A 26,096-nucleotide genomic window follows, 5' to 3' on the forward strand; every position below is an offset into this window, starting at 1 on the left:
ATCGACAAGTTCATCGCAGCCACCAGAGGTCGCTTCCTTTCATGGCGCTCTGTCTTGCAGCCTTCAGTCGCCGGTGTACGGTGGACTAGTGCAGAGGGGCCGTACGTAGGCAGTCTCACCGTCTCCACACTAGACAATAAGCGTCGGAATCACTCTGGTTTCTGCATATCATAGTATCTCATTTGAACACACGACGAAGTATGCGATCACTCGAGAACTCCTCAAAAATGCTAGAAAACTCGTTCTGATTAGTTCGCACTGTCCATTTGAAATCTGTTCTGGAGAGGAAGTTTTGGTACTAAAAATTTCATTTTCCTCTAACAAGTCGAGAAATCTTAAATTAGTTGCTGTATGTATGCTGACATTTTGGCGCTCCTTTCTATGTTTCTTATAGTGTTTATTTTCGGCACTGTGTGTACAATAAGCTGCTTTATATTGGTGATTTGTGTGTTCTTCAAAACTTATTTTAAATCACAGTCTCTCTGACATACACTGATAAGCCGAAACGCTATGGCCACTGCACACCGCAACGTTGGATGCCACCTGGTGGCCGTGCGGAATGGCCGCGCGGTTTGAGGCGCCATGTGACGGATTGCGCGGCCCCTCCCGCCGGAGGTTCGAATCCACCCTTGGGTATGGGAGTGTGTGTTGTTCTTAGCATAAGTTAGTTTAACTTAGCTTAAGTAGTGTGTAACTCTATGGCCATATGGCCTCAGCAGTTTGGTCCCTTAGGAATTCACATACATTTGAACATCTGAGCCGCCTGGTGGCGTTGTGGGCATGTAAGCGGATCAGACACGGACGGGGGATCACCGTGACGAAGATGTGGGCTGCAAATGGGAAAATTCATTGACACAAGCGACTTTGACAAAGGAGAGATTATTATTACGCAGAGTCTTGTGAACAAGTATCTCGAAAGCGGCGAAGCTGTCGAGGGTTCTCGTGGTTCTGTCGCAAGCATCTAGGGAAAGAGGTAGAGGGCCACTGAAACAAGGCAAGTGGAACTACCACTGGGCGCTAAATGGTTGGACGTCCACGACTCTTCGCAGAACGCAGAGTTCGGAGGCTTGTGTGCCCTACAAAGTTGGATAGATGGTGATCTGTGTCATCTCTGCCGAAAGAGCATAATGCTGGTGCCCGCACAAGCGTTTCAGAGTACACCGTTCATCGTACTTCGTTGAACCCGCAGCAGACCATCCTTACGTGTTCACATGTTATAATCTGAAAGTATTACCGCGTGAGGTGGCCCATTGGTTACCAAACTGGACTCGCATTCGGGAGGACGATAGTTCAAATCCCCGTTCGGCCATCCTCATTTAGGTTTTCCATGATTTCCCTAATTCGCTGCAGCAAATGCCGGGATGGTTCCTTTGAAAATGCACGGCCGCTTTCCTTCCCCAATGCTACACGCATTGCCGAAAATAAACGCTCCACATCAAACGCAGAATGGAACGTGAAAGTGCTGCATACAGCAACTAAAGGATGATTACGCGAAAAACTAGGGGAAATTGAAATCTTTGGTTGCAAAACGTTCTATCTGGAAGGAATTTTAAACGAAATGTGCGAATGTAGTCATGATAAGTATTTTTAACATTTTTCAAGAGCTGGCCCAGTGATATGATACTTTTACATCGCGTGCTAAAATGTGGTACGATGATATGTTGAAACAAGAGTGATTCTGACGCTTAGTGCCTTGGGTGAAGAGAGGAAAAAGGCGAGACGGCTTTCGAACGATACTTCTGCACTACTCCACCGTACATTGGCGACTGAAGGCAGCAAAGAGACACAGCGCGATGAAAGGAAGAGACCCCTGGTGGTTGCAATGAATTCATCAGTGGCGCAACGTTCTATTCCTGTCCTTCTGTACTTTGTATTGTAGTTGATAAATTTCTTCGTGCAATGAACTTACTGATTGTACAATATTCCTTTTTTTGTGCCTTACATGTAATTTGCTAACTTACTTCCTAAGTTATTGTGGGTAGGCTTTCATTATCATTTAGTAGCCTGCTCATTGGAATAATTGTTTTATTTTCTCAGCTAATCTGACGAAATTTCATTACTTTTAGTTGTTGAACTCGTTTATTGACATATGTCATTTTGCTAACACTTTCTATGGGTATTTTGTTTAACTTTCTTGGTTCATCGGCGAAAAATGTTGTTATGTAGTTCTGCTTACAGTGGTGCCTTCTAACAGGTGTTCGGTTTGCTTTATCTTAATTAGCAGCAGTAGAGAACACACAATAGTTTTAATGACTCAGTACTGTTTGTACAACAGGTAATGTGTTATAATCTGTCATGATATTTATTGATATGTTGTCTGTCAGCTTCTTTTCCTTTTGTTTTATACATGTTGCAAGTATCTAGATCTTTTTATGAACAATGTTTTTTCTCTCTATTTTCGGTCCGTGGGTGATTACTACACAATCGAAACTGGTCGTATCATTTTAGAGAAATAAAGTTTAAATTCAAAATTAAGATCGGTTTCCCATACTCTTGAACATATCAAGCCTTATGAAGAGGATACAATCAGAGTATCTAATTTCTACTTTTAATACTTAAATGAATCTGTGATGAGTCATCTGCAGTTTGAGTATTCCGAGAGCCGCATGAGACTTGAAAGCCTACACGAACAAGCGAATAAATATCAGCATGTCCACGGTATCGAACCTGTGTGGCCGGTGGAGATTGCGTTCTCCCATTATCGTAGGTGTAATGAAGTACACAATGTAAGGCAAATTGTAGTGTGCCCCTCAAAACTTTTCACCCAACTTCTGTGACGATTCACGGCTTAAAAATGACTTTAATTAATGACGCTTATTCAGTAGTTGAAAACTGATTTCATAATCGTTTGTTTTCAAGCATATCCTTGGTATCTTTCAGGAGTGGAGCTGACAGACATCCAACACCGGTCGTCAGTGAATCGCAACTCGTGGGTTGCAATGTGTTTGGGAGTAGTTGTTGCTGGTATGTTGGCCTGGATGTTCCGCAATTGGAACCATTTTCTTCTGTTCACTGCGTTTTGCTGTTGTCTCGTGCTTTTGTTTATCAGGTAAAACCCTAATGTCATGGGCATCTGCAATTTGCAGCTAACATTTATGCAACCTTTAATTTGTTTCTAACAAGTAAGGATAAACGTTCGTAGGATTTCTAAAATAATTAACTAATTCAACACATTAATTCGTAACTAGCGATTGATGAAAACTTAGTTGTATTTCTAGCAATCGTACGTGTAAATATGTGTATTTCTCAAGATTTCAGTGAAAAATAAGTAAGAGCTTCTAACAGAAGAAATGGGCTGTAAATATTTTTCAGTTTTTTAAAATTTCATATCAGTAGAGGATTTATCAACTTGTGCACTGCAAGGTAACAAAGCACTGATTGATCATGTTTTCAGAGGCATTGTTCAGACTGTGATTACTGTTAAATCACTGTTTTACCACAACAAGGTCAGGGTTTCATGCACTGTCAGTGACTTATCAAGTACCTCGCGTGATAAATAATTAAAAACTCGTTTCATTTATTAGCGGGCCTACCATCGTCGACTGAGCTAGAGAGTGTCTGTACCTTTTGGCGCAACTGTTGCGTTATCTGCCTTAGACCGCTACTTGTTGTTTCGTCAACTAACACTGTATCTGATTGTACTGACGTTGTAAAGAAGTTTTGGCCACACTAATTCTCACCTTTTAAATCCGTCTACAGTCCATCTGTACGTATCATACATGGTTGCGGATTAATATTCCTTTTTTCAAACCAGTGCACTGAGCAAGAATAAACGGCACTGTAAAAGGAAGTTAGATTTCAGTTTGCATACTCTCATAATAGTTTCATCTAGCAGTGTTTGAACAGAGAATCAAATTAAATGAAAAATTTATTGCACATTAAATATTGATAATGACATAAAGTATTTTCCATAGTTAGTAACTAAATCACATTACATTTTTCTTTACTGAAATTTCTGTCCGTAAAAAGTTAAAATACTTGTCGTTCGTCTCGCAGATTAATACAAAATATTCGTTAATCACTTACCGATATTCATTTCACGTCGTCCTACATGTCGCCATTCCCACCTCTAAACGTTCATAGGAAAAAGCGTTTTCTCCTTGCGATTGCTCAAAGAGTCCGCCACTGGCTTTTAATATCTCTGGTTCCTGTGCTGTCCTGTGTTAGCAAATACAGTAATTGTCGTTCTATGTTGTTTCAGCGTTCACAGATCTCGTTGCTCCACCTCATACTTTCCATATTAGAAAAAAGAAAGCTTTAGACTTTTAATTGCGGGTTGGCATACACTCGTCATTCATTTCTCAGGAAAAATTAAATGGAACTAATTTTTACGCAATAATTACATATGTCAGGGCAAAGTATCGTCTGACAGATGGGGTCATTAGGAGAGCAGCACAAGCTCAGATTGAGCAAATATAGAATATGAAATCGTCTGTGTCCTTTCTTCAAGGTATTTGCCTTGAGCGACTGACGCAACCCTAGGAACACCTAAATTTTTATGTGTGATAATCAATTAATCTGAGCCGTGCTGGCCGCTGCTTATGCCTTGGTTTAAACCTTGACTGTTACTCTGCTTTTGGTTTCCCGTGGTTATTGCGGTTATGCCGTGGTTCTTCCTCTTTCTACGTGTGGCAGCAGTGGTGTGTATCGATATTCGCACCTTGTACTATCTTTGGTCTGGTGCTTAAAGTTTTCGGCTAACCGGTGTGTGGCAGTCGGTCGGTTGCTCAGCGAGGAAGTATCCGCGCGGTGCAGTCGGCAGGGTTCACTGGCGGTCCCTACGTAGTGTCGGAGTGTGTGTGAGCTGTTCCGATTGCTACGAGGTTCGTGGCTCACCGACCCAGGACATTAAAGGTGAGTGGTGTGATTTAATTATCAAAGCCAGTTTGTTCACATTGTGCCGTTGGTTTTCATGGTTGGCTGTTGGGGGTATTCCCGTGAGCAACAGGAAGTGTTCGAGTTGGCGAAAGTTGGCCACCATCCAGTGAAGTTTAACTGTATTTTGGTCAGTTGAAGTCTAAGTGCACCAGTGGTATTTTCTGCCTGGTGGCCGTTAGCGTTCTGGTTACCTGCCATGGCCGCTGACGTAAGACTCAGGCAGTATCCTTTCCTCACCATGCTGCTGCTGTCCAACATGTGTGTGTAGTTTCGACAGCTTATGCATACTTAGTTGTGGGCGGCTACGCCTTTTACGTTTTGGCATTGGAGTTCCTTGTGCACTCGTCTTGTCGGTGGGTCCGTTGACTGTCTCTCGGTTGGGTCGCCGGCGGATCGGATATAGTTGGGCCGACTACCTGTCTCCCCTAAGCGCTGCTGGTTGTACTGCCGTTTCTTCTTTGTGTTTGATTGTGTGTTTTAATGGCTCATAGCCGATGGTTTGAATTTGTATGCTTTTAGTTGGGTTTTAAATAATGGGCCTTCAGCTGTGTTAAAATTAAAATTCCTTACTTGCTAAGTCTTAGATTGTTTTGGCCTTCAGCTTCATTCAATATATTTTTATTCTGGATAAAGCTTTGGGACTTCTGCCTTTTGAAAATTTATTGTAGTTGTGTTTTTCAACCATGAGCCTTCAGCCGCCTTAAAATTTAAATTCCTTACTTGTTAAATCTTAGATTGTTTGGGCCTTCAGCCTCATTTGAAATATTATTTAAGGATAAAACCTTGCGCTTTCTGCGTTTTGAAAATTTATTGTAGTTGTGTTTTAAATCATGAGCCTTTCAGCCATTTTAAAAATTAAAGAGGTTGTGCCCTTAAGCCATAAGATTGTGTGACATATTCAGTCGATAGTGAAGCTCGGTGATTTGCGCTGTAATGTTTAGACGACTAAATAAAGTTATATGTGTTAGAGTGCAACTGACAGGTGTTCATTTTTTGCCCCTTTCTACAAATCCAACTACCTGTTCTGTCCTGCAGATTTAACCAGGTCTTTCACAATCTATAAAAATTATAGTATCATAATTAAATTATATTATTAAGCTGTAACTGGCAAATCACAAGTTTTAACCATCGTTATGCGTTTGAAAATGTAACAGCATAATTGGGTTAAATGCTTCAGTTGAAGGAGCAAGAGGACATACAACGTGTTTCTGTGATGACGTTGCAAGTTTTCAAGGATGACGCAGAAAATCTGACGTATCATTTGACGATAACGAACCCTGGTCTGGAAACGAATGAATCAGAAGTTCCGAAGATAAACGTCCTGAGGGATTACCTCTGTTAGTCATGTAGGAGCACCTACGAATCAATGTTTGTATGATGTAACAAACTGATTTATCATTTATGGGGATGATAACAATATACAGTAGACAAACCTGACCAAAATGTAGGCACAGAGCGAATGTGGTTTGGGATGAGGAATTCCGCTGACCCATATCAGATGGCTTGATCTTCGTACATATATGTGGCTCAACAACCGAGATTTAGTTTGGAACTGTATACTATGACGAGACTGGACGGTAGTTTGTCTTACACATGAATTGCCTGGATTGCTTACTATTTTGTGAAAACTGTCTTTCAAATAACATGATCCAAAAATAACACATATCAAAACAAAACTCTATCGTCCTAAATCCCACTGAATATGCCTTAAAATAAGAAAAGGCGCAACGCATTTGGGAGAAATAAATTAAATTCGCAGCAAGAAAAGGTGGTTTTATTTACAAAACAAATAAAGAGATGATAGTATTTATTACTACCACTTACTTTAATTTCGTAGTATTATTAATACTATGTGTGTCGTAGGACTTTTGCCAGCAAACGCCAATGATTCTTATGGCAACAGTAGTTTTGATGATTGTGACTAAGATGGGATTCTGTTTCGCCTGCTAGGCGAAGACATAGCACAAGATGAGGAAGAAAATATACCTCTTCCATTCATTCCAAACAAGCGTAATGAGCAGCCAAGTGTAAGCTTTTCATTCCCGAAACTCTTCCTCTAAGTAGTGAAAAATTGGCGTTGTTCTTTTCCTGAACCAAGGGTGCCAAATGATTGAGTTCACCCATAGTCTCTCATCATATATATATATATATAGATATATGTCTTACGGTGGTGTTCTGAGAGCCACAAAGAAGCTGAAAATCCATTCGTATCTCATTAAGTTGTGCATTAGCTTAGAGAACCTGACAGAGGAAAAACACTACATTACTGTGAGTGGTTTTTGCGTTTTATTCTCAACAGCGCTCGGTTGTTGTATGCGTTTTAGATTCTGATGACGCATAATCTCATCTAAGTGTGTATTTAAACAGTCACCTCACGTTTTGCATGCTGTGTGAGTTCTTTGGTGGACACATTATTTCACGTGGCGTATGGTCGCCTAGATCCTCAGATCTATCTCTCCGCCAAGCTCTTTCTTTGGAAGCATCTGAAGGATAACGTCTATAAGAACAAGCATCACACAGTCAACCAACTGAAGCACAATATCGAAGACAGATACTCCGCATGAGTGTAGCGACCATCCGAAAAGTATCAGCTAAAGAAGAAATGTGTTGAAGCATGTATTGCAGCAAAAGGGGGATATTTCCAGCACATATTGCGAAAAATATATATTTTAAGTATATACGCTGTAAAGTTATTAATAAAGATTTGAATTTTTTGAATTTAGAGGTGCATAACTTCTGGCTCGCCCTGTATATCTCTGTAAGGCAAACAAACTGAGGTGTATTATATGAGGCATCCACCTAACACGAAGGAGAATGCACAAGTTAAAATGCATGTAAATAACACAATATTAACTAATGATAATCGCATGTGGCTCAATAAACGCACTTCGACGACTTGCGTGTTCTAATCTACTGCAGTTATCCAAATGAGAAACCGGGGACCTTTAATGTAAAATTCGAACCACGTATCGTTCTCGGTTTATTGACCAGGCTGACCGGCTCCTATAGTGGATGGTGGAACTGGGTGCATCGTGGTCAGGACTGCGGAACACCACTAACCAAGGCAAGGATTGCAGAGGAGTGGTGAGTGGATGCTTATTAGACTCCCAATGGTGGGACGTCATATACAGTATTGGAAAAACATTCTAGTAAACGTGTCCCAGGAATTTTGCAAGCAAACGTCAATGACTCTTATGACATCAGTACTTTTGATGATTGTGACCAAGTTAGGATTCTGTTTCGCCTGTTAGGCGCCGACATAGCATAAAAGGAGGAAGAAAATATATCTATTCCATTCATTCCTAAAAAGCAAAATGAGCAGCCAAGTGTAAGCTTCTAGTAAAATCATTAGACGATCAATTCCAATTACAAAATGATCTAGAGAGAATTCCTGTATGGTGCGAAAAGTGGCAACTGCCACTAAACAAAGGGAAGTGTGAGGTCATCCACAGGGGTACTAAAAGAAATCCCATAAATTTTGGGTATACCATAAATCACACAAATCTAAGAGCTGTCAATTTGACTAAATACATAGGAATTACAATTACAAGCAACTTAAATTGGAAAGACCACATAGATAATATTGTGGGGAAGGCGAAACAAAGACTGCGCTTTGTTGGCAGAACACTTAGAAGATGCGACAAACCCACTGAAGAGACACCCTACATTACACTTGTCCGTCCTCTGCCAGAATATTGCTGAGCGGTGTGGGATCATTACCAGGTAGGATTGACGGAGGACACTGAAAAAGTGCAAAGAAGGGCAGCCCGTTACGTGTTATCAGGCAACAGGAGTGAGAGTGTCACTGATATGATACGCGAGTTGGGGTGGCAGTCACTGAAACAAAGGCGGTGTTCTTTGCGGCGAGATCTATTTACGAAATTTCAATCACCAACTTACTCTTTCGAATGCGAAAATATTTTGTTGACACCAACCTGCGTAGGGAGAAATGACCATCATAATAAAATAAGAGAAATCAGAGCTCGAACGGATGGCTTTAGGTGTTCCTTTTTCCCACGCGCCATTCGAGAATGGAATGGTAGAAAAGTAGCATAAAAATGGTTCGATGAACCCTCTGCCAGGCACTTAAGTGTGAATTGCAGAGTAACCATGTAGATGTATTACTCAAAGTATATCCAAGATGTCGCTGTTCCAGAATGCCAGCAACCACGGGACATACACAGTGCACGCCCTGTTGCAGAAGGCGCTGCAATCAGTACGCGGCCTGCGACCACGGTAGGCCTCCAAGTGGTGACGTCACCGGCAGTGCCAGGAGGATGGGAACAATGCGTCGAATGTGCTAAGCAAAGGCCGCCAACAACTCCGAGCGGGGTTGGATTAGGCATGCGAGATCACGCTGGTAACACCGCGCCGGAGCGGCAGCTCACAACGGCAGGGTCGTTCAAAGCAGAGCCAGGCAGCAAAAAGTTGTCACTCAAAGGCGAAAGGAGACTAGTGGCTGCACGTTCCCGGACGGGAACTAGAGACCTCCAGCGTGGGAGGCGGCAGCACTTGAAACAGGTGCTTCAGGTGGCCCGTTGGTTGTAGAGCGATAAGTCCACAGCTAGCAAAGGACAGAGTTCGGAGGTGGGTGGGTGGGGGGGGGGGGGGGGCTGTTTGAACCATATCGGCTCGTAGACTGTTGACCTATGGACTGATGTAGGCCCCTCCTCGTCAGTGGTGACTTGCAGATTTCAATGACAGGTGTTAAATGGTTCTGGCCCAGCCATTCTTTGATTCTGCATCGGTTCTGATCATGTGAGCCACAAGAAGTCGATGTATCGCATGGGAGATAAACGGACCATCGACGCTGCAATGGTTTTGCCTTCATGCTGCGTCATTGATATTTCCACTCTGGCTGCGTCTTGCGATGTAGTATTCGTCTGGTGTCGTAGCACAGTTCTTGTTGTTCCAGCAGGTAGCCCGCGATGCAGTAGCTTCTGATCAGCTCTGAGCTGGCACGTTTATGCGACCCCTTGCATTAGCCGAGAGAGATATCTTAATTTTTCTTTAGCCGTACCAAGTACATCATTTTACGGCGCAACTCCGTACATCGTTGTGAGAAGACTGGATATAGGCACACCGAAAATTTCCGCCGTCTGACTGGGATTCAACCCATTCTTAAAACAAAAAGTAATTCCTCCTTCTCTGAAATCCTATATGTCTCTCTTTGTTATAAAAATGAAATTTACGCCTCTGTATAAAAGCGAACAATTCTTATATCTTGTCTGAATTGTATCACTTGTACAGAAGCTGAAGTTTCAGTTTTTTTTTCTTTTTACTGCCTTCATTCTACTTCCAGTGTTGTGAATTGCATTTAAAATACAGGCAACATAATGAGTAATGCACTAATCATAATTACAAAATAAAAAGTATAGGGCTCAGCAATTTATAAGGTGGTCTTAATGTCTGAGATGTAGGAGTACCGAGCTCTTGCGTAGTTTCCAAACTTGTTTTGCTAATTTCATTTTATCTGCTGTTCACGACGTAATGTTCCTAGTTCACACTTCAGTTCCGTGAAACTCAGTGTATCTCACGCTACCACATAGTGTACAAATTGGCCCGTAAGCCACATTAACATACTACTTCTTTCAACAGGGTATCGCATTGAGGTTGGAGTTACAACTTCTTGTATCTGGTCCTATTGCGTTTCTGCCCTCAGTAGTGGCGCAAGATGCGTCACTCCTAGATTCTGCTTGCTTGGTGACATGTGAATCGTGTACAATTCTATCCTCGCCATTACATTTGGCGCAAATGAGCGAATCCGTAAAAAGGTTAGAGTCCAACTTTCTGCGCACTTTAATCGTTACATTGACAACTTTATACCATTCTGCCCTAACATCTGATGCAAGTTGATTGTTCTGGACGTTCTTAAATACTTCACGGAAACTGAAATGAGAGTATTTAGCTTCAATTCAGTTAGGGACAACTTTTATTAATACGGCAGTGTCAGATCTTCTTTGCGTTGCAAATTTTGTCTTCTTTTGTTACGTAGTTGTTTTCGAGTATGACGGTTCTGAGAAAGCTGAGCACTGAATGTACAGGGTGACACTTACTGAACTGTAAGAAAACAAACATAAATTAGTTACAAACTACAGTGTGAACACACTTTATTCAACGTTTAGACATCGCTACAAATATTCGTGCTTATATTAAGTTATGTTCGATATGCCTACCACCACTGGCGATCATGTGGCGTGGACTAAAAGCGAAATTCTGCATGACCGCCTGATGTATCGGAATATCGACGCTGTCGATGACCTCCTGAATGGCTGTTTTCAGGTCAGCAATGGTTTTGCGGTTATTGCTCTACATCTTGTCTTTAATATAGCCCCCAAGTAGGAGTCGCATGTGTTCAGATCCGGAGAATTTGGCAGTCAATCATGAAAAATTGATTGTAAATCTGAGGATAAAAGAAGTGCTTTCCTTCATGGAAATTAAGGTCTAGAAATTTACATAAAGATTACAGGAGATTTTAATGTAGAATGAGGTACTGTAGGTAAGCTAAACATAACAGTTTTTGATTTAACCCTCGTAATACCAAGGGCAGGGGCGAGGACCGCATTTCGTGCCCAGCTTTTGAAAAAGTTGTAATATATGTTTTCATATTTTAAAACTTTGATAGAAATATTTATTCTTACATGAATTCTTGTACCAGATTCCAGTAATGTTTCAAATTTTTTTCAATTAAACTTAGTTCAGGAATTTGTGTCTTAGTAGTAGACATCAGTTTTCACAGTGAATGTCATATTCAATATTTTCAGGCTCAGGACATTACTTAGACATTAAAGTTTCTTTAAGAAGCATGTCGTGGCTGAAATTCAACAGCAGTTAACGAAATTCGCATCTTTAAAAAAAATTGTGGTGGTCGTAGACTAGTGAGTAGTACATGTTGTTGAAAGTTCATTGATGTTGCTAAGAGCGTGCTAAACTATACTTCCAGTACCTGGACTTCACTTGCACATCAGTATCTCTTTAAAAAGTATGTTGTTAATAGAAGTCAATAATAATCAACAAACAACTTTTTTTAGATTTTGTTTTATGGTGGGTATAAAGGAAGTTCCCCTCACCCCTCCCCCCCCCCCCCCCCCCCCATTTGGTAATGTGCATTATGAAAAGTGCGTCGGTATTGCTAGGAATAAAGTAAGATTCAATACCTTGGAATTTAATGTTTGACACGTTTGTTACAGAGTAAGGTTTTGTTCAAAGTAGTGCTGATGGATGTCTATACAATTGTGGAAACTTAAATACTAAGTTTTATGTTATTTTAGGTAATGGGAAGATGAAAATTGAAGAATTTAAATCAGCTTTTAGAAGGTAACTTTAAAATCAAAGATTTGGAATGGGAATTAAGACAGATAAGAGGGAGCATAAATTAATTTTAAGTCAGAAAACTTATTTGAAAAATCTGTTAAAGAGGTTTGGTATGAATGAATGCAATCAATAGAACTGAATTTTATAGAAGTGAAGGGTGATAAAAGATTGCATGAGGAAGTGCCTTACAGAGAATCTATAAGATGTTTGCTTTATGTAAATCAAAAAACATGGCCTGATTTAAGTTATGCTACCAATTACTTCAGTAGTTATCAAAGCAGTTCAAAGGCATCATATTGGAAGGGTTCACACAGAATACTGCGATACATAAACGCGAATGTAGATAATGGAATACTTTATAAAAAAGGAGACAACAACGAAACTAAAGTAGCTTATGTTGATGCTTATTGAGCCAGTAGTTCAGATAGAAAATCAACATCAGGTTATGCTATCAGGATGTTAGGTAATACTGTAAGTTGGGGAGCTAAACAACAAAGTATTGTAACATTGTTTTCTACAGAACGAAAAGTTTTATCACTTGCAACTTGTGTTGCACAATATATGTGATTTTAGAAGCTGGTTCAAGACCTAAAAACTTATAAAATCGAAAAAAACGGCAATTTATGAAGACAATTACGCTTGTATTGTCTATCTTTGTAAATGGGATCATAATATATTTAAACACGTACATGTTAGGACCTATGTTTCAGAAGGAAAATAGACACAAAGTACGTTGCTACAGAAAATCAGTTAGCTGCCATTTTTACAAAATCCTTGCGCAAACAAACATTTGAAAACTTTCCACAACGATTTGGAATAAAAAAAGTCTTCGACCAGCATTATATAGAATTTAGGTGGAGTAATGATCATCAGTTCTGAATCGAGCTCATTATGATCTCTTAGAAATGCATTAATGTTGATATGAACAATCTTTAACATGTTCTACTCGGAGTATATGTTTACATATATGATGTTGTAATGTTCATCAAATATTTTATGATTTCTTTACTTTATTCAGTGAACAAATCGGTTAAAATCAAATGTTTGGTTGCAACCGCACTCTGCTAGCAGTTTACTCACAAGATCCTATTATTGGAATAGTTTTGTTGAATATGAAGCGGTAAAGGAGATTGAAGTGACAGTACATTTATCTTGTTGTTGTTGTTGTCGTCTTCAGTCTTGAGACTGGTTTCATGCAGCTCTCCACGCTACTCTATCCTGTGCAAGCTTCTTCATCTCTCAGTACCTAGTACAGCCTACATCCTTCTGAATCTGCTTAGTGTATTCATCTCTTGGTCCCCCTCTACGATTTTTACACTCCAGGCTGCCCTGCAATACTAGACTGTTGATCCCTCATGTCTCAGAACATGTCCTACCAACCGATCCCTTGTTCTTGTCAAGTTGTGCCACTAACTCCTCTTCTGCCCAATTCTGTTCAATACTTCCCCATTAGTTATGTGATCTACCCATCTAATCTTCAGCATTCTTCTGTAGCACCACATTTCGAAAGCTTCTATTCTCTTCTTGTCTAAACTATTTATCGTCCACGTTTCACTTCCATCCATGGCTACACTCCATACAAATACTTTCAGAAACGACTTCCTGACACTTCAATCTATACTCGATGTTAACAAATTTCTCTTCTTCAGAAACGCTTTCCTTGCCATTGCCAGTCTACATATTATATCTTCTCTACTTCGACCATCATCAGTTATTTTGCTCCCCAAATAGCAAAACTCCTTTACTACTTTAAGTGTCTCATTTCCTAATCTAATTCCCTCAGCATCACCCAACTTAATTCGACTATATTGCATGATCCTCGTTAAACTTTTGTTGATGTTCATCTTATACCCCCCTTTCAAGACACTGTCCATTCCGTTCAACTGCTCTTCCAAGTCCTTTGCTGTCTCTGACAGAATTACAATGTCATCAGCGAACCTCAAAGTTTTTTTTGCTACATAAGAATGCTGAAGATTAGATGAGTAGATCACGTAACTAATGAGGAGGTATTGAACAGATTGGGGAGAAGAGGTGTTTGTCGCACAACTTGACTAGAAGAAGGGACCGGTTGGTACGGCATGTTCTGAGGTATCAAGGGGTCACAAATTTAGCGTTGGAGGGCAGCGTGGAGGGTAAAAATCGTAGAGGGAGACTAAGAGATGAATACACTAAGCAGATTAAGAATGATGTAGGTTGCAGTAAGTACTGGAAGATGAAGAGGCTTCCAAAGGATAGAGTAGCATGGAGAGCTGCATCAAACCAGTCTCAGGACTGAAGACCGCAATAACAACAACATTTTGCAGCTGTGACTTATTAAACTGATAGTTCGGTAATTTTCACATCTGTCAACACCTTCTTTCTTTGGGATTGGAACTATTATATTCTTCTTGAAGTCTGAGGGTATTTCGCCTGTCTCATACATCTTGCTCACCAGATGGTACAGTTTTGTCAGGACTGGCTCTCCCAAGGCTGTCAGTAGCTCTAATGGAATGTTGTCTACTCCTGGGGCCTTGTTTCGACTAAGGTCTTTCAGTGCTCTGTCAAACTCTTCGTGCAGTATTGTATCTCCCATTTCATCTTCATCTGCATCCTCTTCCATTTCCATACTATTGTCCTCAAGTACATCGCTCTTGTATAGACCCTCTATATACTCCATCCACCTTTCTGCTTTCCCTTCTTTGCTTAGAACTGGGTTTCCATCTAAGCTCTTGATATTCATGCAAGTGGTTCTCTTTACTCCAAAGGTCTCTTTAATTTTCCTGTAGGCAGTATCTATCTTACCCCTAGTGAGATAAGCCTCTACATCCTTACATTTTTCCTCTAGCCATCCCTGCATAGCAATTTTGCACTTCCTGTCTGTATCATTTTTGAGACGTTTGTATTCCTTTTTGCCTGCTTCATTTACTGCATTTTTATATTTTCATCTTTCATCAATTAAATTTGATATTTCTTGTCACCCAAGGGTTTCCACTAGCCCTCGTCTTTTTACCTATTTGATCGTGTGCTACCTTCACTATTTCATCCCTCAAAGCTACCCATTCTTCTTCTACTGTACTTCTTTCCCCCATTCCTGTCAATTGTTCCCTTATGCTCTCCCTGAAACTCTGCATAACCTCTGGTTCTATCACTTTATCCAGGTCCCATCTCCTTAGAGTCCCACCTTTTTGCAGTTTCTTCAGTTTTAATCTACAGCTCATAGCAAATAGATTGTGGTCAGAGTCCACATCTGCCCCTGGAAATGTCTTATAATTTAAAACCTGATTCCTAAATCTCTATCTTACCATTATATGATCTATCTGATACCTTTTAGTATATTCGTGTGAAATTAAAGACAATACTGGTTGTCAAATATAACCGAAGCTTACATTTAGCCGACAGCAACAATGAATTTAGAAGTCATAGAGAAATGAATATATAATTCGCTGCATTACAATTCGTTAACTCTGGTGAGGATTACCATCGTGATAAGCAACTGGCATTTACAAGAGTCAACAAGTTGTTATTAAGTTAGATCTGAATATCTTAAGCTACATCGATCTTCTAATACATATCAGTAAAACATCTCTGTTCAGCTACTCTTTGCATAATAGTTACACCAAACATTGCTTGTCCGCGTATTCTCTTTCAATAGCAAACAGCTAACGATCAGCATACAGCAGATACAGCAGAACTTCTAGCATTTGGTTATTTATATGTATGTATTTTTTGTGTTCTTTGTCTTGTAAAGCCGTATGAAAGTGTATGAGTTTGTTGCGTTGCTCATCTCAGGCAAGCGTAAGAGGCAAGTTAGCTGCTAACTAAATGCTTAGATCTATGCAGTAGGATTTGAATGTTCTTGTATTAAGCAAAATCTGTCAAAAGGAACGTGGTACATCAAGTTTATTTTAGGTCACTTAGCTATTGTTGTGGAAATGTTGTGTGCCGAAGTATTATATATGTGTATGAACTTTTCGCAAACTCTTATTCTCAGAGCCTTATGAACAGCGTGGAGAACGTATTTGTTACACATACATTTGTCAATTATAGTTGGAGATATCGTAGATTACGCCAGTGAGCTCAACTAACTTTTGTAGAACTGTCTTAACTAAAGCAAGTAGTCGCAGTTAGAGGGTCTATGAATCACAGAAGGCAGAGAAGAAGCTAGTCCAATTTTCATCTACAACTACATCGATACTCCGCAATGGACGTTACCATTCATGGTGATTTTCTTTCCTGTTCCACTCGAAAATAGAACGAGGGAGAAACTACTGTCTATATGCCTCCGTATGAGCCCTAATTTCTCGTATCTTGTCTTCATGGTCCTTATGCGCAATGTATTTTGGGGGTAACAGAATCGTTCTGTAGTCAGCCCGTAATGCCACTTCTCTAATTTATCTCAATAGCTTTCCTCGAAAAGAACGTCGCCTTCGCTCCAGGGGTTCACATCTCAGCTTCCAAAGCATGTATGTAACACCTGCGTATTTTTGTAACCTACCGGATGTCTTCCTTTAATGAGACGTGGTAAGGCTCCCAAACACTTGCACAGTGCTCAAGAATAGGTAGCGATAGCATTGTATATCCATTCTTCTTTATAGATGAACGACACTGCCCTACAATTCTCCCAAGAAACCAAAGTCGACCATTCACCTTTCCTACCACAATCCTCACATGTTCGTTCCTTTCCATGTCGCTTTTGCAACGTTACACCCACATTTAAACGACGTAACAGTGTCAAGTAGGACATTAATAATGCTGTTTCGAACATTATGGGTTTGTTTTACCTACTCATTACCATTAACACACAATTTTATAAATTTTTGAACCAGGTGTCATTCGTCACACCAACGAGAAATTTTGAGTAAGTCATCTTGTATACTCCTACAGTCACTCAACGTCCATGACTTATTGTACATCACAAAATCATTAGCAAACAACTGAAGATTGCTGCCCACCCTGTCCGCCAAATCATTTATGTATATAGTGAATAGTAGCGGTCCTATCGCATTTCCCTGGGACACTCCTGACGATACCCTAGTCTCTGATGAAAACTCGCCGTCGAGGACAACTGGCTTCTATAAATTGAGAAGTCTTCGAGCCACTTACAAACAGTACCTTCACTCACATTCTGCAATGAGCACCGCGTAAAACGCTTTCCGGAAATCTAGAAACAATGTTCTTTATATTTAAAAAGGGAAATGGATAGGTTACAGTAAGATATAGTGGGAATTAATGAAGTTTTGTGGCAGGAGGAACAAGACTTCTGGTCAGGTGAATACATGATTACAAATACAAAATCAAATAGGCGTAATGCATGAGTAGGTCTAATAATGAATAAAAAATAGGAGCACGGCTAAGCTACTACGAACAGTATAGTGAACGCATTATTGTAGCCACGATAGACACGAAGCCCACGCCTACCACAGCAGTACAAGTATATATGCCAACTAGCTCCGCAGATGGCGACGAGATTGAAGAACTGCGTGACGAGATTAAAGAAATTATTCATATAGTGAAGGGAGACGAAAATTTAATAGTCACGGGGAACTGGAATTCGATATTAGGAAAAGGAATAGAAGAAAAAGTAGAAGGTGAATATGGAATGTGGGTAAGAAATGAAAGAGGAAGCCGCCTGGTACTATTTTGCACGGAGAATAAATTAATCATAGCTAATATTTGGTTTAAGAAAAAATTGTAAATTTGTGGTAAGGCCTTATCGGACCAAACTGCTGTGGTCATCAGTCCCTAAGCTTACACACTATTTAATCTAACTTAGACTAATTTACGCTAAGGACGACACACACACACACCCATGACAGAGGGAGTACTCGAATCTCCAACGGAGCGAGCCGGGCGGTACGTGGTGATACTGACTACATGAAAATTAAAGAGGTCTTTGGACAAAAGAGAACCACTTTTATTACTGTCAAGAACTCGGATGGAAAACTACTTCTAAGTAAAGAAGGAAACGAAGAAAGGTGAAAGGAGTATATAGAGGGTTTCTGCAACGGGAATGCACTCGAGGACAATATTATGGAAATGGAAGAGGACGTAAATGAAGATGAAATGATGGATATGTTATTGTGTGAAGAGTTTGGTAGAGCACTGAAAGACCTAAGTCGAGACAGGGCACCAGGAGAAGACAACATTTCATTTGAACTACTGATAGCCTTGGGAGACCCAGTCCTGACAACAATCTACTATCTGGTGAGCAAGATGTATAAGACGGGTGAAACACCCTCATATTTCAAGAAGAGTATACTAATTCCAATCCCAAAGAAAGCAGGTGTTGACAGATGTGAAAATTGCCGAACTATCAGTTAAATAAGTCACGGTTGTAAAACACTAACACGAATTATTTACAGACAAATGGAAAAACTGGTAGAAGCTGACCTCCGGGAAGATCAGTTTTGATTTCGAAGAAATGTTGGAACACGTGAGGCAATACTGACCCTACGAATTATCTTAGAAGATAGATTAAGGAAAGGGAAACCTACGTTTCTAGCATTTGTAGACTTAGAGAAAGCTTTTGACAATGCTGACTGGAATACTCTCTTTGAAATTCTGAAGTTGGCAGGTGTCAAACATTGGGAGCGAAAGACTATTTAGAAATTGTACAGAAACCACATGGCAGTTATAAGAGGCGAGGGGCATGAAAGGGAAGCGGTGGTTGGGAGGGGAGTAAGACAGAGTTGTAGCCTATCCCCGATGTTATTCAATCTGTATGGTGAGCAAGCAGTAAAAGAGTAAAGGAAACAAAAGAAAATTTGGAGTAGGAATTAAAATCCACGGTGAAGAAGCAAAAACTTTGACGTTAGCCAATGACATTGTAATATCTGTCGGAGACAGCAAAGGACCTGGAAGACCAGTTGAACGGAATGGACAGTGTCTTGAGAGGAGGATATAAGATGAATATCAACAAAAGCAAATAGAGGATAATGGAATGTAATCAAATTAATTCAGTTGATGCTGAGGGAATTAGTTTAGGAAATGAGACACTTAGAGCAGTAAATGAGTTTTGCTGTTTGGGAAGCAAACTAACTGATAATGGCTGAAATAGAGAGGATATAAAATGTAGAGTGGTAATGGCAAGGAAAGCATTTCTGAAAAAGAGAAATCTGTCATCATCGAGCATAAATTTAAGTGTCAGAAAGTCTTATCTGAAGGTATTTGTATGGAGCGTAGCCATGTATGGAAGTGAAACATGGAGTATAAATAATTTAGACAAGAAGAGACTGGAATCTTTCTAAATGTGGTGCTACAGAAGAATGCTGAAGATTAGATGGGTAGATCACGTAACTAATGTGGAGGTACTGAACAGAATTGGGGAGAAAAGAAATTTCTAGCACAACTTGACTAAAAGAAGTGATCGATTGGTAGGACATGTTCTGAGGCATCAAGGGATCACCAGCTTAGTATTGAAGGGCAGCATGGAGGGTAAAAATCTTACACGGAGACCAAGAGATGAATACACAAAACAGATTCAGAAGGATGTAAGTTGCAGTAGTTACTTGGATATGAAGAAGCTTGCACAGAATAGAGGAGCATGGGAGCTGCATCAAACCAGTCTCTGGACTGAAGACCACCACAACAACAACAGTTACCAAGCAATCGTCGTACAGTTTCCATTGATATCCATGCCGCATGTGCAATTGCTCCGTCACGTTGAAATCAACTCTTGGCAGAAAACTGTTGCAGCTCATTCGCAACAAAACTTTCCATCATGGGAACATACCAAACAGACATTACATTTGTTGCGCGTGCATCATTATCTTCAGAAAGGTTGGGGCGTAAAAGCCACTCGATTACATGGCGCAGGATAAAGTAACCTTGCTCCTGTGCAATGGATGCTCGTGTAGCTAAAGTGGATGTTGCTGAGACGAACAGCAAAAATTCTCTCTATTGACAATGTCAGTGAGGTGGAAATGAACTTCGTCCAACATCCACATGTTGTTAATGGAACTGTCGTCGTGGTGCAAGCATTTTGTATACGCATTAGCGGATCGTTAGGATGAAGTTGCTGAATGATCTGCAACTTGTGAGGATGGAAGTTTAAATGCACTTTCATTATTCGCTGAATGCTCGAACGATGCAACTTTAGAGACTCAGTGTGTCTAACGGAGCGCTGTGCGCTTCTTACGAAAGCAGTCCGCACAAACTCGATATTGTCTCCTGTACAAGTGCATCTACATCTACATCTACATCTACATCCATACTCCGCAAGCCACCTGACGGTGTGTGGCGGAGGGTACCTTGAGTACCTCTATCGGTTCTCCCTTCTATTCCAGTCTCATATTGTTCGTGGAAAGAAGGATTGTCGGTATGCCTCTGTGTGGGCTCTAATCTCTCTGATTTTATCCTCATGGTCTCTTCGCGAGATATACGTAGGCGGGAGCAATATACTGCTTGACTCTTCGGTGAAGGTATGTTCTCGAAACTTCAACAAAAGCCCATACCGAGCTACTGAGCGTCTCTCCTGCAGAGTCTTCCACTGGAGTTTATCTATCATCTCCGTAACGCTTTTGCGATTACTAAATGATCCTGTAACGAAGCGCGCTGCTCTCCGTTGGATCTTCTCTATATCTTCTATCAACCCTATCTGGTACGGATCCCACACTGCTGAGCAGTATTCAAGCAGTGGGCGAACAAGCGTACTGTAAGCTACTTCCTTTGTTTTCGGATTGCATTTCCTTAGGATTCTTCCAATGAATCTCAGTCTGGCATCTGCTTTACCGACGATCAACATTATATGATCATTCCATTTTAAATCACTCCTAATGCGTACTCCCAGATAATTTATGGTATTAACTGCTTCCAGTTGCTGACCTGCTATTTTGTAGCTAAATGATAAAGGATCTATCTTTCTGTGTATTCGCAGCACATTACACTTGTCTACATTGAGATTCAATTGCCATTCCCTGCACCATGCGTCAATTCGCTGCAGATCCTCCTGCATTTCAGTACAATTTTCCATTGTTACAACCTCTCGATACACCACAGCATCATCCGCAAAAAGCCTCAGTGAACTTCCGATGTCATCCACAAGGTCATTTATGTATATTGTGAATAGCAACGGTCCTATGACACTCCCCTGCGGCACACCTGAAATCACTCTTGCTTAGGAAGACTTCTCTCCATTGAGAATGACATGCTGCGTCCTGTTATCTAGGAACTCCTCAATCCAATCACACAATTGGTCTGATAGTCCATATGCTCTTACTTTGTTCATTAAACGACTGTGGGGAACTGTATCGAACGCCTTGCGGAAGTCAAGAAACACAGCATCTACCTGTGAACCCGTGTCTATGGTTCCGGATCTCTCTTCAGATGGCTTCTTCAGTGCTGAATCCGTTGCTTCAAAATTTCGGACGCAAGTGTTGATTGCATGCGATGAAGGAGCACTACCATGTGGTTGAAATAACGCCGAAATTCTCTACGGGCGTCCTCCAAACTTCCATTCTTGTTGTAGGCTATTAATGTAAAGGCACGCTGCACGCCATTCCATTGCTTCACGTTCACTGGTTGCTAAGTGGCAAGGCTGTGCGAGCAGCATTCTATTGGCATTCGGCGTCTCCTGCTTCGCAGCTCTGCCACAACACATTCCAAAATTCCCATTCTTTTTAGTCACTTGTACAAGAGGACTTAGACAAAATTTCTAGTTGGTGTGATGAACGGCACCTAGCTCTAAATGGAGAAAAATGTAGGTTAATGTGTATGAGCAAGAGAAACAAACCCGTAATGTTCGGACACAGCATTAGTATTGTCCTCTTTGATACAGTCACTTCCTTTAAATATCGGCGTGTGACGCTGCAAGTCGGTATGAGATGGGACGAGCATGTGAGGATTGTGGAAGGAAAGGCGACTGGTCGACTTCGGTTTGCTGGGAGAATTTTAGAAAGGTGTGCTTCTCCTGTAAAGGAGACCGCATATAAGACGCTGGTGCAACACGTTCTTGAGTGCTATTCGATTGTTTTGGCTACGTTCTAGGTCGTTTTAAAGGAAGACATGGAAGCTAGTTAGAGACTTGATTTGTTACCGGTAGATTCGAACAACACGCATGTGTTATGGACATGCTTCGGTACTTCAAATGGGAATCCCTGGAGGAAAGGCGACATTCTTTTAGAAAATCGGCATTGGAAGCTGACGTCACACCGATTCCACCGCTACCAACGTACATTTCACATAAGGACCAGGAAGACAAAATGAGGACCACGAATACAAGATACCAGAAACTAGGGCTCATACACAGGCATACAGACAGTCGCTTTTCCCTCGGTTTTCCTGCCAGTGGAACTGGCAAGTAAACGATCGGTAGTGTTTCAGGGAATCCTCCACCTCACACCGTACGGTGGCTCTCGGAATACGCATATAAATGAAGATGAGAATGCTGTGTCGTCCGAACAAGACACAGCCAGGGCAAAAGCACCACAGGTGCGAAGTCATGAGCTGGTTCCAGTGTCATAGAGACTCGCCACTTGCGCGAGTTCCACCAGTGCCACAGGCGGCGCTGAGGATTCAGATATCGACTTCGCTTCGGCCAGTTGCAGGCCGAGTACAATCCGCCAATGACCGAATGACCACAGACAGAAGCCTCCTCGGAAGATAGAAGAGTAGCTCTCGCCTACTTGGTTTTAGATCATCGTCCAGGGCTGACTTATACAGGGAACGTCGTTTAGTGAACTCTTAGAAGTGAACAGACGGTTGTTGTAAATGGCATTTGCTATTTACTGTGAAGTTTGCCTACGATTACTTGCACTTAACTGTTGAGTGCCTTTTTTGTGTTATATTACAAGCATTGATGCAGATCTCATTATTCAACAAGTCGCTAAGATAAGTGAACCTTTTTAACTAATTTGTGTGAAATTTTACTGATTTGTTGCAGAGATGTTACTAATTTATTGGACTGTTGTAGAACCTTCGTTCTCCTATCCTGTTACCTGACCCTGGGGCATAGGTGCGTGTTAGTGGCAGGGTGAAATTGTCTTAGCGGTGTACTGCACCAGAGGCCGTTTCACGAACACCCAATCTCGGCCTACCGTAACAACAGTGGTAACTTGGCCTCCACGGCAGTAGCAACAAAGGGTTAAAAAAATTGGCGATGAGGACTTTCAAATCTGGTGACGAAATTTACAAAACTGGCATCGAGGGTTTACAAAAAGTAGATGTAGACATAGATGTAAATGCTGCAGTACTGTGGTGGAGAGATATGAACGTGTACGTGGACTGTTGGCACATTCCTGCAAACTAACAAAAGATGAACGAAGTATTAACGAAATAGTTTTGTTTTTTAACTTGACAGTTAAAAATTTGTAGCTACTTCTCTTAGAATAACTAGCCACTGCTTCTAAATTACACTACTGGCCATTAAAATTGCTACACCAAGAAGAAATGGAGATGATAAACGGGTATTCATTGGACAAATATATTCTACTAGAACTGACATGTGATTACATTTTCAGGCGTTTTGGGTGCATATATGCTAATAAATCAGTAGCCAGAACAACCACCTCTGGCCCTAATAACGGCCTTGACACGCCTGGGCATTGACTCAAACAGAGCTTGAATGGCGTGTACAGGTACAGCTGCCCATGCAGCTTCAACACGATACCACAGTTCATCAAGAGTAGTGACTGGCGTATTGTGACGAGCCAATTGCTCGGCCACCATTGACCAGACGTTTTCAGTTGGTGAGAGATCTGGAGAATGTGCTGGCCAGGGAAGCAGTCGAACATTTTCTGCATCCAGAAAGGCCCGTACAGGACCTGCAACATGCGGTCGTGCATTATCCTGCTGAAATGTAGGGTTTCGCACGGATCGAATGGAGGGTAGAGCCACGGGACGTGACACGTCTGAAATGTAACGTCCACTGTTCAAAGTGGCGTCAATGCGAACAAGAGGTGACCGAGACATGTAACCAATGGCACCCTATACCATCACGCCAGGTGATACGCCAGTATGGCGATGACGAATACATGTTTCCAATGTGCGTTCACCGCGATGTCGCCAAACACGTATGCGACCATCATGATGCTGTAAACAGAACCTGGATTCATCCGAAAACACCACGTTTTGGCATTCCTGCACCCTGGTTCATCGCTGAGTACACCATCGCAGGCGCTCATGTCTGTGATGCAGCGTCAAGAATAACTGCAGCCATGGTCTCCGAGCTGATAGTCCATTCTGCTGCAAACGTCGTCGAACTGTACGTGCAGATGGTTGTTGTCTTCCAAACGTCCCCATCTGTTGACTCTGGCATCAAGACATGCCTGCACGATCCGTTACATATATGCGGATAAGATGCCTTTCGATTCGACTGCTAGTGATACGAGGCCGTTGGGATCCAGCACGGCGTTCCGTATTACCCTCCGGAACCCACCGACTCCATATTCTGCTAAGAGTGATTGGATCTCGACCAACGCCAGCAACAACGTCGTGATACGATAAACCGCAATCGCGATAGGCTGCAATCCGACCTTTACCAAAGTCGGAATCGTGATGGTACGCATTGCTCTTTCTTACACGAGGCATCACAACAACGTTTCACTAGGCCACGCCGGTCAACTGCTGTTTGTGTATGAGAAATCGGTTGGAAACTTTCCTCATGTTAGCACGTTGTAGGAGTCGCCACCGGCGCCAACCTTGTTTGTGAATGCTCTGAAAAGCTAATCATTTGCATTTTACAGCATCTTCTTCCTGTCGGTTAAATTTCGCGTCTGTAGCACGTCATCTTCGTGGTGTAGCAATTTTATTGGCCAGTAGTGTACTATTTGTGGGTAGCGTCTGCTTGTGCAGCACCGCTACACCACTTGGATTGCGAGGCGCACCCGCCACCGCCACTTTCCCGTTTCGTTCTCCTCTCCAGGTGGTTGCCGGAGTCCCCGCGCTGGCTGGCGTACAGGGGGCGTGAGCAGGAGGCGCTGAGCGTGCTGCGTCGGATCGCCGCCACCAACGGCTCGACCGTGCCTCCGTTCACCGCACAGGTGCTGCGTAGGCTGGCCAGGACCAGCGGCGAGAGGAGGGGATTCCTCAGCATCTTCAGCAGTTGGAACTTTTTCAAAAATACCTCGATTCTACTTGTTTCCAGGTGACTGTCAAACCTAAACTCAATATCATCTCTTTAAAGCAGTTTGAATGTTGTGCTGTTTGAGACTCTCCAGACGTAATAACTACTTTATTGCTTCGCGACTGTCGTGTCGGATAATGTTGTGGAAGCTGTACAATACTTCAATGAGACAGCTGCTCGTCATTTTCAGGTGCTTACTGACGTGTTGCTGCAGTGGCTGGCCAGTATGTAGGCTGGTTCATTAGAAAAGCCTAGGCGCCAAGAGGTGCGCTGTAACTTCAGAGTAAACGAATCATAGAGCACGGCGACATCCAGTGTCCCCTGCCGGAGAAACGGACCACGGTTTTCGCATGCGCAGAGAGGGCGGACAAAGTGTTATCGCCAATTTTAAGTGTGCTGACATCTGATCCCCGTTTGTGTTGATTCAGATTCGTTCGTCTACAGCCGACGATGCCTTATTAACGTTAGTGCTAGTTTCCAAGCCTTGCTGAGCTGAAATCCTGTGTCTCTATTATTCAGGTCGTTACTTAACATATTTCGACTGCGTCTTTAATGATGGAGTTCCAGTACGCGGAAGCAGAACAAAGAAACTTTGTCTCTCCGTTGTTCGTGCTATGTCCCGTTTCAAGACAGTTTTCAGCAACCGCAGACTTTCGTGGTTGATCTAGTTTAGTGCGACATCTCTGTTCAGCGCGTCTATACGTAACACTGTGATACTTCTGACCAATGTATGATTTCCACACTGGCACGGGATTTCATATATTCCTGATCTCCTTAGACCTACAACAGGTTGCTTTCAGCAGAATATAGCATTGTTTGTAGTCGCTCTGGACGGCGGAAGACACATTTAATTTGATGCTTCTTC

General features: G+C 41.7%; 1 protein-coding gene across 1 annotated transcript in view; it reads left to right on the plus strand.

Annotated features, from left to right (window-relative positions):
* Positions 1-25,256, plus strand: part of LOC126474442 (solute carrier family 22 member 7-like) — a 79,710-nt gene extending 54,454 nt beyond the window's left edge. Inside the window, exon 4 of the mRNA XM_050101912.1 lies at positions 24,961-25,256. Within this exon, the coding sequence (XP_049957869.1) occupies positions 24,961-25,256 (296 nt within the window). The remainder of the gene's footprint in view (positions 1-24,960) is intronic.
* The last annotated feature ends 840 nt before the right edge of the window (positions 25,257-26,096 follow it).

Source organism: Schistocerca serialis, chromosome 4 (genome assembly GCF_023864345.2).
Source record: "Schistocerca serialis cubense isolate TAMUIC-IGC-003099 chromosome 4, iqSchSeri2.2, whole genome shotgun sequence".
NCBI classification, from domain to species: domain Eukaryota; kingdom Metazoa; phylum Arthropoda; class Insecta; order Orthoptera; family Acrididae; genus Schistocerca; species Schistocerca serialis.